General features: G+C 36.9%; 2 protein-coding genes across 2 annotated transcripts; both read left to right on the top strand.

The window, feature by feature from the left end:
* Window positions 1–5719: 5719 nt before the first annotated feature.
* On the top strand, window positions 5720–8437 carry cdx4 (caudal type homeobox 4). The gene is made up of 3 exons (XM_060885459.1): window positions 5720–6410; window positions 7781–7926; window positions 8022–8437. Exons 1-3 carry the CDS (start codon window positions 5969–5971, stop codon window positions 8253–8255), a joined length of 822 nt encoding a protein of 273 aa, XP_060741442.1. The 5' UTR covers window positions 5720–5968; the 3' UTR covers window positions 8256–8437.
* A 1406-nt stretch (window positions 8438–9843) lies between these two features.
* Window positions 9844–15188, top strand: chic1 (cysteine-rich hydrophobic domain 1). The gene is made up of 6 exons (XM_060885766.1): window positions 9844–10013; window positions 10827–10881; window positions 11849–12004; window positions 12375–12431; window positions 12829–12888; window positions 13790–15188. The coding sequence occupies exons 1-6, from the start codon at window positions 9871–9873 to the stop codon at window positions 13838–13840; spliced, it is 522 nt and encodes a 173-aa protein (XP_060741749.1). The 5' UTR covers window positions 9844–9870; the 3' UTR covers window positions 13841–15188.
* Window positions 15189–15343: the final 155 nt, after the last annotated feature.

Raw genomic sequence — 15343 nt, 5'->3', positions numbered from 1 at the left:
TAAGACAAGCCTTCTTCAAAATGTTCTGTAACATTCATCAAGGCAGGATACACCCTGGACGGAGTGCCAACCCATCGCAGGGCACACACACTCATTCACTCACGCAATCACACACTAGGGACCATTTTCCAGAGATGCCAATCAACCTACCATGCATGTCTCTGGACCGGGGGAGGAAACCTTAGTACCCGGAGGAAACCCCCGAGGCACGGGGAGAACATGCAAACTCAACACACACAAAGCGGAGGCGGGAATCGAACCCCTGACCCTGGAGGTGTGAGGCGAACGTGCTAACCACTAATCCACCGTGCCCCCTGTTCTGTAACAATGTTCTAATAATTTCTGATGTCATCCACCTGTAGGTCATTTTATCCATTTTAAATACAAATAAATGCGGGGGTATCCTTGCATTTTTCTCACAAGCAATAAGATTTTTTTTATTACATTTTATAGATCATTCAAAAAAAAGACATTTCTTTGGATTTATTTATTTAGTTATATTACTCGAATATTCCAGTATTGTTAAAATGATGATAAATGGCCCATATGTTTAACTATTTAAAAAAAACACAGGCTTTCATGGGATGCCCTATTTTTTCACGAATATATATATATTTAGTATTATTTGTCTTATATTAATATTATTTTAATTTATTGTATTTGCTCGTATCATTCATATATATATATATGGATTTTTATGTTGAAGCAAAAATTTCATGTAGCACACTGCATTTAAAAATAAGGTTTTTGTGATGTATACTAGCATAATACCCTGTTAATTATTAGGATATCAGATTTCCTCATCATGCTAAAATATACCATTACAGTATTGTTTGAAAGAGTAAAAAGAAAATTGTGGAAGCAAGAAGCAGGACAGCATCATTTAATTCTTTTTAGGTTCTAGTAGGTTCCAAGTCAAGTCAAGTTTATTTATCAGAATATACAAAGTGCACACACTCAGCACAAGTGCACAAACAGCACACACAAATTCATTCATTCATTCATTCATTTTCTACCACTTACCCGACCTATTCTTCCCGACCTATTCTTATCTCAGGCGTCTTTGGGCATCAAGGCAGGATACACCCTGGACGGAGTGCCAACCCATTGCAGGGCACACACACACTCTCATTCACACACACTCACACACTATGGACAATATTTCCAGAGATGCCAATCAACCTACCATGCATGTCTTTGGACCGGGGAGGAAACCAGAGTACCCGGAGGAAACCCCCGAGGCACGGGGAGAACATGCAAATCCACACACACAAAGCAGAGGCCAGAATCGAACCCCCAAACCTGGAGGTGTGAGGCAAACGTGCTAACCACTAAGCCACCGTGCCCCCCCGCACACACAAATGATACAAGCAAATACAATAAATTAAGTACAGTAAGACAAATATTACAAATAATATTAATATATGACAAATAATACTAAACAATACATTCATTCATTCATTCATTCATCTTCTACCGCTTATCCGAACTACCTCGGGTCACGGGGAGCCCGTGCCTATCTCAGGCGTCATCGGGCATCAAGGCAGGATACACCCCAGACGGAGTGCCAACCCATCGCAGGGCACACCTAAACAATACAATAACAAACAAACATACAATAAAGAAAATGCTATATAAAATATAAGGTTAGTGGAGAAGAGAAATATTTTGGCATGATAAAAGCCCTGGCATTCTGCCCTTGGTATGAGTGAAACTGTCTTCATGTTCTATTAGACGTTCCACATGATGGAGACAGAAGGATTAGGAATGTGGGTTCATCTTTTTTCAGTCTTTATGGTAATAAACAGCCTTATTGAAAAAACCTACAGAATTAATTACATAATCAAGTAGTTTCTGATTTTATTAAGTGCCAGACATAAATCTGCTCCAGATTTCTCACTGAATAATTCACACTGGTGAGCTCAACTGGAAAGACGGAAAAGTGTCTGCAAAAGCTAAAAGGTCACTTCTAATGATGCAATACTTAATATTTGTTGCACCATACATGTGAGATATAAAAATATTTTGAGCATGGCTATTTTGAGGAGGAATTTTTTTAGTGGAGCATTTTACTGTAAAATGATCATGGATTAAAACCCAGCCATATAATAGATACCTTATGAAAAGCTGAAACGGTGATTAATATGACTAGCCAATTTTGAGCTCAAACTCTCTTATACAGGACATCAGAAGCTTTCAATTAAGTAAATATGAATTGCATTAAGAACATTTTTCATGGTATTATAAAGTATGACTCTACCATATAATCTCATAAATCAAAGCCTATATATTCATATTCAAAGGCCCCAATTATTCAACTTTTATATGACTGTACATTGAAACCAATCATCAGCTAATAGTGGTTAATAGTGGAAAAGACATAACACTCAATAATTACCTGTCTGCTATTGCAACTGAAATAACTTCATCTTGGTCTCAGAGACAAGACGTTCACACACAACCCCTTACAAGAACTTCCAGATGTTGAGCATTTGTGACTAAAGGATCTATATATGTATGTGAAAGGAATGCAAAGGGAGCTGGTGGCTTCATTCATTCATCTTCTACCGCTTATCCGAACTACCTCGGGTCACGGGGAGCCTGTGCCTATCTCAGGTGTCATTGGGCATCAAGGCAGGATACACCCTGGACGGAGTGCCAACCCATCGCAGGGCACACACACACACACACTCATTCACTAGGGACAATTTTCCAGAGATGCCAATCAACTTACCATGCATGTCTTTGGACCGGGGAGGAAACCGGAGTACCCGGAGGAAACCCCCGAGGCACGGGGAGAACATGCAAACTCCACACACACAAGGCGGAGGCAGGAATCGAACCCCCAACCCTGGAGGTGTAAGACGAACGTGTTAACCACTAAGCCACCGTGCCCCGAGCTGGCGGCTTATTTGAACTAATTGTTAATAATTTCTTGAATAATTAAAGGAAATATACTACTAAACCGTAGACAACTATTATTAGAAAGAAATCTTGCAAATTATTTTTTTGACTTTTTATATATTTAATACATTTGTTTAATTCTTTTTTTAATTAAGGTAGAGGTATTCAGTATGACAGAGATATCCTTTAGATTAACTAAGGAACAGGAACTTGAATTAAAAATTAAAGAGTAAGCTCAAATATACAAACCACATGAAGATGGAAATTTGGAAGCTTTCCATAACACGTTATGGGAGATCAGGTGTGATTAGGTGAGTAATTATTTAGAGCACACTGCCCTCTTGGGGACACTGAAATTATTACGGATTTTAAGAGCATGTCAGACATTGGGCTGCAGTTTTACTCCAGAAAGTGTTACTCTAATTATTAGATAAAATAACAGGTCCAGATTAAAAATCATTTTTATCGTTTATACTTAGTTCTTATAGCTTTATATTTTTTTTCACAGTTTGAACATGTAAACAGTAATTAGTTACAATTAAGCTTCTTAAAAGATGAATAAAAAAATAAAAACTTTATACCCTCCTAGATTAATTATCTTTATAAAACTTTAGACGTAGTTTAAGGATTATATATCAACAATCTAATGACTTTTTCAACGAAGTTGTGATTATTTGTAATTGCTTTGGAATAATTTTTACCTAGTGTTTCCTCAGCCTATCCTACCCGACCACCAGAGGGAGCCATCGATGTGGTTTAAACCAGTAAGTGTCTAGCGTATGGTGCCTGAAACTCTAAATGAACTGAGCTGTATTTTGGTCGATTGGTCTATAAAATTTATATTTTGGTATGTTTACTATACTGAAAAGTTAGTAATTAAAAGTATATTAGTATAATTGCAGGATACTATAAACTCTACAAATTCTACTAGCTGTGCCAGTTTATTATAGGCATTTTTTCCACATCACTTGAAAGAAAACGGTAATCCACAGCCAAATACTTTAAAAACAAGAAACAGAATTATGCTCATTAATTGAATAATAATTGTGTTTTTTTGTTATAAACCTTAATTAGAGGTTAAAAAACTTAATAAAAAAACTGTTAAATAAGTGTTCGCTCATTTGTACACATTTATTTATCTTATTGGTTGTATGTGTTGAAGTGCAGTATACCACTGCAATTTCACCAAACTAAATATTCAGACCAAGTCACACTTTTTCACCCCGTATTTTACACTCAATCACAGGGAACTATAACAAACAACAACAGCAATAAAAAACTTGTTTCAGCTCATTAATTATTAGGCAATTATATAACATTTTGAAACACATTTAAATATTATATAATAGCATGTATGAAATTAAATGAACATTTTGCCCTAAAATTAATAAACAATTACCACACAATAAACTGGTCATTTTCTTTATTTTGGATCTTCCTGCATAGGGTTTTTTGTGGCACTGACCAAAATGGTTAAAGATTTTTTTCTGAATTTCTTTTAACTATCATTATTTTTGAGAAGCCAAAATGCAATATCATTCTTGTAAGAGATAATACATTTCTGCCATATTTACATGTGTAAATATTATACATTTCAAATTCCATACTATTTTTAGTATTAACATTTTAATTTTACATTAGATTTGTTCTTATAACGATTCTGGGTGAGGAACTTTTCCGGAACAAAAGCTCTAGTCTATTAATCTACATTCACATCATTTACAGTCTCACAGTCTATTTATTCAGTAGACTATGTACTTAGAAAATAGGTTTCTATATGGCACATATTGAACATGTCTCCGAGGTAAAACATTTTTTTTAAGATTTGCCTTATTTTGCATTATAGCTAACAGCTATAACTAATGTGTCAATAAGCTATGACTAATGTGTGCTTCGTTGCTGCCTGTGATTTCCAAAGATGTGCACTGAAGTCGACTGAAGAGTGAAATCACGGTCTGTAGAATTAATACATGTATACATGAGGGCAGCTGGTCCTCAATGCTGAAACTGATAAAATAGTTAACAAGTCGTTAAATCTTCCAACTAGTTGGCGACACGCTCGACCTGGCGTCCCTGCACGAGTGCTGAGTGTAAAAGAGCCCGGGTTCCCACCAGGCCGGAACTAACTGTGAAGTGTGACCTGTTTCAGAGTGTGAAGGTGTGAAGGATGCCGCCAGTGAAATGCTGGCCAGAGACAGAGAAAGAGGCACCAACACGCTTTACACCTCTTTCACTCGGAGATCTTTAACAAATAACGCGCACATTCGAAAGGCGAAAAAGTGGCATGGGTACTATGCAGATGTCACGTTCCCATATCCACAGGTTTACTTATATCAAGAGCTGTCTATGTATGACTAGGCCTGAAAAACACCCCATTGTACCTCCTTAAAGATGACATATATTATGATTAATGACAATATATTATTATTATTATTATTATTATTATTATTATTATTATTATTATTAACTGATTTGTTTTATTATTATTAATATTATTATTATTATTATTATTATTATTATTATTATTACTATTATTATAAACATTTATAGAGTTCAGATAATAATTTTTTAATCTGTGCAATGTGCTTCAAAGTGAGATGGTGTTTTTCAGTACTTTTTGGAGTACATATTAGATAATCTCAGTAAGTTTGTGTTACAATTTGCTCTGTTGCACTCAGAAGTGTCCCTTCCTTCACTTTATGCGATATTGAGGTGATGCGGAAATCAGGCGCTAGGGGAATGCGCGCAGTGGGTTGGCGGCCTTATTGGCCTCTCATTTGAATGCAAATCCAGAGGTTTTGATGTCTTGGCTGACGTCAGGAAGGGCTTGTTATACGTACATCAGTGACCACCACCTTGTCAACAGAGTCACATCATGTTTGATTGAAGCACGTCAAGGACTACATCGCATGACCAGCTTGGAAATCTTTTTGTTTCTGGACTACAACATTTCAGAAGAAACCTCTAAATCTGGCCCTCTAATTCACTTTCAGCCATATCTAACATAATGCATTGTTAGTATGTCGCCTTAAAAACAGCTTTTGGGTCTTTTCCCTTGTGAATCATGTATGTTGGATACCTTTTGGATAAAGCCGAAGGAAACATGTATCACCACCAAGGACCTGTACGGCGATCTGGTATCAACCTTCCGCCACAGAATTTCGTCTCCACGCCACAGTACTCTGATTTTGGGGGATACCATCACATGGCCAGCATGGACACACACTCTCAGGCCGCAGGACCGTGGGCAGCTCCGTACGGCGGTCCGAGGGAAGACTGGGGCGCCTACAGCCTTCCACCTCCCAACACCATAGCAACTCCCATGAGCAACTCTTCACCGGGACAAGTCTCCTATTGCTCGCCTGATTACAACTCTATGCATAACCCGGGTTCGGCTGTGTTGCCCCCGCCGCCCGACAACATTTCCGTGGCTCAAATGTCCCCAGATAAAGAAAGGCGCAACTCTTATCAGTGGATGAGCAAAACAGTCCAGTCCTCTTCCACCGGTATGTTTAGCTATTTAGACTGAAATTGATGTCTTATTTTCATTTTTCTCTGTTATTAATATCTCTGTGAAAACATAACAGGTCCATATCGTGAGATAATTACTATAATAATAGAGTAATAATATAAGATACACTTCCTGACCTCTCATATTCAGATTGAAAGTCTTTCAGTATAATTGCAATAAACAATGAATTATTCACCTAGATGAATGTTTAAACCTAAGCATTAGTAAACAATTTAATTTTCGAAATATTCCGAATCTTAGTAAACTAAAATTAATACAACAGCAGTAATAAACTAACCAAACTATGCAATTTCTTTTGTAAACTTTATTTAAAAAATACTCAGAAGGCTGAAGGTGATATTATTTATTGATAATGAATGGGTCGGTTATAAATTCAGATTAGGTTGCGTCTAATTTAAAATCTTTTTAAACTTTTGAAGAAGCAAATGTGGGTTTCTTGTGGCAGGTGAAGGTGTTGGGATCTGGCGCCAGCTCCACTTGTAATGCTAATAGCTCGACTCCCGTAAACTAGATGTGAGATCCACGTTTTTTCCTGATACCTTGTCTCAAGTTTTGAGGGTTATCTGTCATATTCAAGGAGCCCCTTTTCAACACATTTTCACTTTGATATGCAGCAACACGGTTTCCTCCGTCCCTGTACTTTAGGACTCAGCACCCAACTAACAAATAGAAGAGAATATGGCTATATAAAGTGAACGCTTGATCAGGGTCTTCCATTCGATTTTCACATGTGAAAACTATGATTTTAAGTCTAGGTGGTTTCCAATTTCCAATTATTTTGTCCAACATGTCAGGTTTTTTTTGCATTAATATAAGTCTTGTATTTTGTCAACCACTTGAATTAATACATTGATTAAACTGTTTCAAATTTTCCCAAAAAGCCCATACATTATACATGAAAAAAACACACAATTCACACTTTTTTTTTTTTTTACAGATATTTTTATTCATTTTTTTTAAATTGTACGGTAACATTGACATTTTTAAATGCCTTTTTCTGGCTGTATGCCAAGCATCCTCGGAGAAATCTCCTTAATTATACACCTTAAAACACCAATGGCGTTTAGGTGATATTTATGACTCAAATTTTTAATTCAGATCAATCTGATCATTTTTGTTTAAAAAACAAAAATTAAAAAAAAAAAAATTGTTTGCAAAGCACAGCCCTTGTGGACCTTTCCAGAGAAACCCATTTGTGACACAGTCCATTATTCATTTCACTCTCTAGAGTTTTGCACTGCGTTCTGATTTTATTTTTCACTTACTATCGACTTAGTTTCAATCAATTTATTTATTTATTTTTATTGTAATAATTATTATTGTAACATTCCTGCATCTGTTTAGGAAAAACGAGAACAAAGGAGAAATATCGAGTAGTTTACACGGATCACCAGCGACTGGAGCTGGAGAAAGAGTTTCACTTTAATCGTTATATCACCATAAGAAGAAAATCAGAGCTGGCGGTGAATCTGGGGCTCTCAGAGAGACAGGTAAGGCCTGGATTCAAACTTCATCCGTCATATTTTTTGGATAAACTATTTAAAGCTATTATAAGATTGTCAATTGTTATTATTTTATCTTTCAGGTAAAAATTTGGTTTCAAAACCGCCGTGCCAAGGAGAGGAAGCTGATCAAGAAGAAGCTGGGTCAGTCAGACGGTAGCAGCGGCTCTGTGCACAGTGACCCGGGCTCGGTGAGTCCGCTGCCCGTTCCCGGTTCACTCAGTCCATCAGACGTGCACGGCTCCGTTTACCCGCCTCCTGGATTGAACACCTTACCGTCCATAAGAAACATTCAGCAAGTTACGGTCACCCAGTAAACTCAAAGTTGGAGTATCCTACTCCAAAACATCCGACTTAAAACTGAGCACTCCGACCCGCTGCAAGGACACAACACACAGCGCTCAAAGGGACTCATGCGCTCCAGACCACACGTCCCCTTGCGCGAGCTTTGTGGAATATAGTAACAGAGGAAATGTGATTTTATTGCAACCAAAGGCTGGAGGCTCTTGAAATACTGTTTTAATAGAATAGCTTTTTTTTAATAATAAAAAAATGTTCGTCTGGTACAAAAAGCTAAATATTCTAATAGTTTTGTTTGTGTTTGATCGATTAAGATATAAATATCATTTTCTGTATGTGGTGAGTGTATGAGTTTTTGTAAATAAAGTATCTCAGGCAAAGGCCTACAGTGTTTTTACAGACGTATGTTGATCTGCAACATGTAGGCCTATTTTCAGTATTTTCACATGTGTGAAGGAATTCTGCTATTTTTCAGCGTTTCTTTATATCAGCACCTTTTCGTTCACATGGGTGAATGCAGATTTCGGATTTTATGGGTAGAACGTTTGAGTGTAAATAACGTTCCGAATGTAAATAAATGTTTTGAAAAACATCACGGAATCATGTCATTATATCCACTAGAACACATATTTATATGATTGTCATCTTCATCCAGTGGATAAAGACATTAGGCAGAAGAACACTGTTTATAAACAGCTGGAACCAAATTCCTTGTGTGTGTCAACACACTTGGCCAATAAACCTGATTCTGATTCTGATAACACATGGAATTCGAATATTTTAATTTGATTTATAATCGGGGTGTTAAAAAAAACCTTGAAACATTCAGGTCATTTTACTGCAAAGTGCATATATCCTGATAAAGAGATGAGGATATGCAGTTACACAGAAGACCCACAGTCATAGATAAAAATCAATGTGTACAATTCATAGGACAAATTCGACATAGAGAAGAAAAACAGGAAGCACACAATTTCATACAGGCTTTTAGCGAAGATGAATGTGATTCATTTTTGTATGACAATGTAGAGGACAGTTTTGCTGATATTTACATATTGCTCACGACAGGCAATTATGTGCTGTGTAGCCTGTGATGTAGGCTGTAATAAACATGTTTAAGGGTTTCAAGCTCTTTTAATTTTACATTAAATTAGATCATAATTCACGTTTGTTTCTTGCTGGTCCTCTTATTACATATTTAATAAAAATATAATCCAGCAATTCATATACCAGGATTAATAATTAAGTGTGCATCTTTTTTCTCATTACTGGAGCAATATATCAGCAATATCATTTTAATCATGAACTTTACACTCACATAACACATTTACCACACTCCAATCTGTCATTCAATTAACACTGAAATTAATTATAGGCCTATAATAATAGTTATAGAAAAATAATCCTCATTTTATTTTAAGTTGAGGCTTAGATCAAGCTCGTGAAAAATAAAACCAGGCAAAGAAACATAATTTTCCCAGTAATATAATATTTTTTCAGGCTGAATGGTGATACAGTATACGATCAGACACTATATGATTCCTGTCTCTGACGCTCGCGCTTTAAGCCCCGCCCTTCAGCGACCGCGTGCGTTACGTACTCTGACGTCACTCGCGTAGTGTCAGAAACGTCATGAGCGTCTTACTGCCCAACATGGCGGACTTTGATACCATTTATGAGTTAGAAGAAGAAGACGAGCGAATAGTGAGTGAAGAGCATCTCGCCAGATACTGCCCTGAACCTGTGGTAATGCGAGGGGCCGGCCACATCACTGTGTAAGCGAACTAGCGCCGCTTTATGCCGCCGTGTTTAGTCCTGCTGTTGTTAGCCACCACGCTAGCGTTCGATCTCCTGCTTGCTTAATGCTAGCTTTCAAAATACACGCAGACCAACCGACTCTCTCGCACTCTGTATCACCGACACTGATTTTATACGACTCCTTCTGAGCCTTTCAGCCTTTTATCGCTAGCATTACAAACACCTGTCTTGTCATCTGCAGCCTGTACGGATTATTTGTTTATTATTATTGTATCACGTGCATGAAGAAGCTTACTTAACTTCCATCAACATAATTGTACATCATCTTTAATATATAAATTCGTTTATCTTCTAACTCCACATCTTACACAATGTACTTACCTTAAACTTACTTGTGTCTCATGTATTATACTAGTTATGGTGCACAAGGCATATTGTGTCATCTGTGTAGTGTACTAATGCAGGGAGTAAGATGAGATTGGTCTCTGTTATGTCTTATTAGTCAAAACATAATGCTTTATTGAGCCCACAGTAGTTTAGAAAGGCATGATATCAATAATGTGTGTTACTAATTTACAATATTATAGCAGGCCGAACCAGTATGTTGCACCTTGTCGTAGAGCAGATCATTTCATGTGCTGTAAATTAAATCTCTTGTGTATAATCACACATTAAATCAGATTGGTCTGCACTAACATTACCTGTACAATCGATGGTTTATTTGTTCTTGCATAATGAAATGGTTTTTTTTTTCATCATTATTATTATTTTTAGGTTGACAGCACAGACCATGAGGAATTTTGCTTTACATGTAATTTTTGTATTTATAGGTTTGGACTTAGCAACAAATTTGATACAGAATTCCCATCTGTTCTTACAGGAAAGGTAATGGTGCCTAAACAATTCGAATGGTCAAGTGTATATATATATATTTTTTTTTTTCATTTAATCACACCAAGCATGTGCCTATTCCTAAAGTGTGTTTTTAAAATAATTTCCCGGGATTCTTGAGTCAGAAACTGGAACATTTCAGTAAGTGCACCATAGTGCAACTAACGCATGCTGAATGCACTAAAGTGGTATTCTGTCAATGAGTAAGCTGGCTAAGAGCCTGGCAGCCTGCGATCCTAGTGTTGGGAAGACACAGCTCCAGGTGACAAAATAATGAAATAAAGACTGTGCCCTGCACAAGAAAGGAAAGCTTCCTGGGTCGGATGCAGAAACAAAAAAGGTTGCAGGGGGAAGAGCAGGCTGAGGGAAGTGCCGGGCAATAAAAAGTATCTCCAGTATTGTGACCTAGGGTGACATGTGATGGATGAGGTCAGGATTATTATGACTGAAGGGTCCAGATCAGGCCTGTGGGGCTTTATTTTGAGCTCTTTCACTGTTTGCAAAGAGACCTTTGCATCCTGTCATAAAAGATTACGACCCCAGTTTTATGGTGTACATACCCAGTGAGGAATGAGCAGCCATTCATGTTGTCCGGACGGTACAGCCACAGGCCGTGGGCTTATCTTGTTTTTTTGTCTCCCCTTTGCCTTGAAAGTCCAAGACTTGGTTGGCAAGTTAGAAGCATGCAATTATGAAATCTCATCTGCTTTTTAAAGAATGCAAATCTTCTAACAAATTTACACAGGATCTTTTTCAATTTTGTCATTTGTGGAATCTTTGCACTGAACTGAAGCAGAATGAATACTGTTGTTATTATGTCTACATGCACACTTTGAACATGTTCTGTTTTTATTTGTATGTGGGAATTGTGTTTAGCACATAGTGTTATTCTGTGAGTTGGTTCATTAGTGTGTGTTTATTTTTTGGTCTGTATTTCATTTCCTCTGATTTATTTTCTCAGGTTGCTCCAGAAGAGTTCAAGACAAGCATCAACCGGGTGAACGCTTGTCTGAAGAAGAACTTACCAGTCAATGTGAAATGGCTACTGTGCGGGTGCTTGTGCTGTTGCTGTACCGTCGGCTGCAGTCTGTGGCCTGTCATATGCCTAAACAAGAGGGTGAGCCCCTCCTCTGTTTTTACCGGCCTATCTTATTTAGCCGAGTCTGTTTCACTACAATTAGCACTCTAATAATATTTTCTTTAGTGCTGAAGACAAAATAACAAGGTGTGTAATTAGAGTCATGGTTTACAATTGATGCAATAAGCCACGTTAGCTGAGAGATGGGCTATGAAAAGTTTGAGAATCCACGCCAGGTTATTGGCCATAACATGCAGCTTATGAGCTGGTTAAATAAGAGCCTCAGTCCATAAATGTCTCTAAAGTCTTAATGTGGGTGTTTTATTGGTATTTGCTAAGCACCTATTTGAAGGTTCTGAGGGGGTGATTGCTGTCACATTTAACCCCTGTGTGTTTCTCTGTGTAACAGACACGAAGATCCATTCAGAAATTGTTAGAATGGGAAAACAACCGATTATATCACAAGGTAAGCAAATTTCAAATTAATACCTGTAGAGTATTTCATATAAATGAAAGTGTCCAGTAGATTTCAATGCCTCAGTGAATGAAGTGTTTGTTAATAGTTGTAAATCTAGCTACTAAACTGTGAAAATGCCCATGTCCTTCACAGCTATTTTTGGCTGGGCTATTGATAGATTGCAGTGGCTGACCAGACTGTGCAGAGGTCAGCAGTAAAAATGGCTTGTGTCTTGCGCCAGAGGCTGACAGACACTGCAGCTAGTATAGTGAGGAAACTCCTCAGAGCACTAACTGCTGTTTGACCCGTGCGAACCCACATGTGTAAAGCCTGTCTGCATGTCTGGAGTGTGGGCTGGGAAATCACAGAGCATTCACTAACTGCTGCAATTTATAATTCTTATCAGCTGGGACTGCACTGGAAACTCAGCAGAAGAAAATGTGAGAGTAATAACATGATGGAATATGTAAGTACTCAATTTTTTACAGATTTTAACAGCTATGTATACCTTAATCATTGACCTTTGGTAGCAGAAATTGAAAGGACTTCAATATCTTTTTCCATTATTCCTAAAACTCCTTACAAAGTAGTTTATTTTCTAGTGTATTTGCGTAGGTCTCTTGTCCTCATTTATCAATCATTTAGTAAATGAAATGTGTGAGTAAAAAAATTTGAGTAAAGTGGATCTTCTATGTTGTCCTGAGTAAATGACAGACATAAATAATGTTTGTGGCACAAATGACTTGCGTTTAGTTACGGCCACAAAACCTCATAAAAGGCAAAGCACACACAGAGCTGGAACTGACAAAATGATGACTAAATGGCAAAAGAGTGTCTCATAAGTGTGTTGTGCACTAAATCAACTAGTATTGCAGCTCGTTGATTGCACTGCGTCAGCCTGTATAAGAACAGACAAATCTGCGTTTTATAGGTATCATTACTTTTGTTCTAATGGGCTTCTTTATTAATTTATGGATTTATTTAAAGTCATTAGTATGAAATGACTGAGTCTCAAAAAATATAAAAATAAAATAAACTTAATAAATATGATGTATGATAGTGTAACCTACACCAATTATACAATTTGAAGCCTTACAATTACAAGAGTCTCCTTATACTGTACCTAAAAGTACACAAATTCTTGTAGGATTAAAAACTTAATGAATATATTAGGAATTTATTAAATATATACTCATAAATATCTCGTGTCCTGTGTCGTGTGTAAATTCTTATGTAAATGATTTAATGACAAAATGGATTGTATCCTTCTTGATAAAGGATGCCTAAATGATGTTAGTTTATATTTAAAAAGCAATGGTCTGGCATGAACTAGCTCTTTCATATTATTATTTTCTTTCCTCCTCTAGGTGATTCTTATAGAATTCCTACCCAAATATCCTATATTCCGACCGGACTAACAGCACTGCAGAGGGATGCTGGTGAATGGCTCTCACTCCGCTCCTTACTTAGTGCCTTGTATATAAAGTTGGATTGAGGGTCTTCACAGGTGTCACTACGTGACCCCTATTTTTCCTCCCAGTACCTTGTACAGTAGAGTTTGCAACACTGTCACTTTGCTTTAGAGCAGATTTTGCACATTTCCAGATATATTAGAAATGCGCCTGTGTTGCACCCAAACTTTTGTTACATAAAATAGTAAACAATACTGTTTAAAAGTGCATTTACCCCAATAGCCATTCACACTTCCCAACTTACTACATGTAATATTGTTGATAAAATGAAGGCACCTTGAGGTGTGTATTTGCCTTATGATAAAAGTAAAAGGTTTTGTAATGGAGATATATTTGTGGGGTGCAGAATGCTATACAAGGTGTAGTTTTAAATGTGTTGTCAAATGTCACTTTGCTTTAGAGCAAGTCTTGCACAATACCTGATGTAGTTGCTCTAAAGCAAAGTGAAAAGTTTCGGGGCTTTTCTGCGCTAATGGAATGGGTAGGGAATTTCAAGTAGCTAAATGTTTGTCGGCATGATTTTTTTTTTTCCTGTCTGCACTTTGGTGATGGTCCTGTAAATGGACAAGACAAAGAAACAGACCATTAAATATAATTTTGGACAAGATGTACAGCCTAGTATTTCATGTTTACATAAATTACTTTAGCTGGCAATTAGTTTTCAGCCAATCTATTATTGTAACATAATTTTGTTTATAAATTGCATCTCTGTAACTTTCCGGTCTGTCTGGACCCGTTTACCTAGTAAGCCATAAAATGTATGTTCAACATGCCAGTCAAAGTGAGGGCTGAAAATTGCACTTGAGCACACGAGGACATCAGGCTTTCAGTAGATTGTCCCTGAGGTGTTTTTTTTTTTTGTGTTTTGTTTTTATACGTGTGTACTGAAAGGATAAAATTGGATTATTGCAGACAATTTTGCCAATCAAAATTTATTAAAACTATTAAATGTCATTCATTTAGAACTGAATGTCACCTTGTATGTATGTAGAAACATTGTTTTGTAGTCTTTTTCCACTTTCTTTTTTTTTTTTTTTTTTTACAATTCATTTCATGTGTTTTCCCGATTCTCTTTTGTTAAGCTTGCCTTGTTTTTCTTTATATTTCACGTCAGCCTGTTGGATTAGAGTGCCTCTTGAATTGGGTGGAAGGTTTGGAGAGAGCTGTACTAAGACACCTAAAGTTTGCCTAATTATTTGGAGAGAGAAAAAAATCTCTCAACATTCTACTACAGAGTTCCTGTAAACGTTTCTCTCTATTTCTGTGGAAAGCATAAATAAATTGTTGACTATAACGGTTTGTCAGTCATCATCCTTGCATAGTGTCATTTCAGTTTGCACTCACTACATATGAATTTCTGAATTAACTTAATTTTCTTCAGTCAGATTCGGTATAAAATCTATATTTACCAGACAGACTATTTGATGCAGTGATGATTTTCATTTAGTT

This window comes from Tachysurus vachellii, chromosome 13 (genome assembly GCF_030014155.1).
Source record: "Tachysurus vachellii isolate PV-2020 chromosome 13, HZAU_Pvac_v1, whole genome shotgun sequence".
Lineage (NCBI taxonomy): Eukaryota > Metazoa > Chordata > Actinopteri > Siluriformes > Bagridae > Tachysurus > Tachysurus vachellii.
The sequence above is the reverse complement of the archived record's forward strand: the minus strand, read 5'-3'. Positions and strand labels throughout refer to the sequence as shown.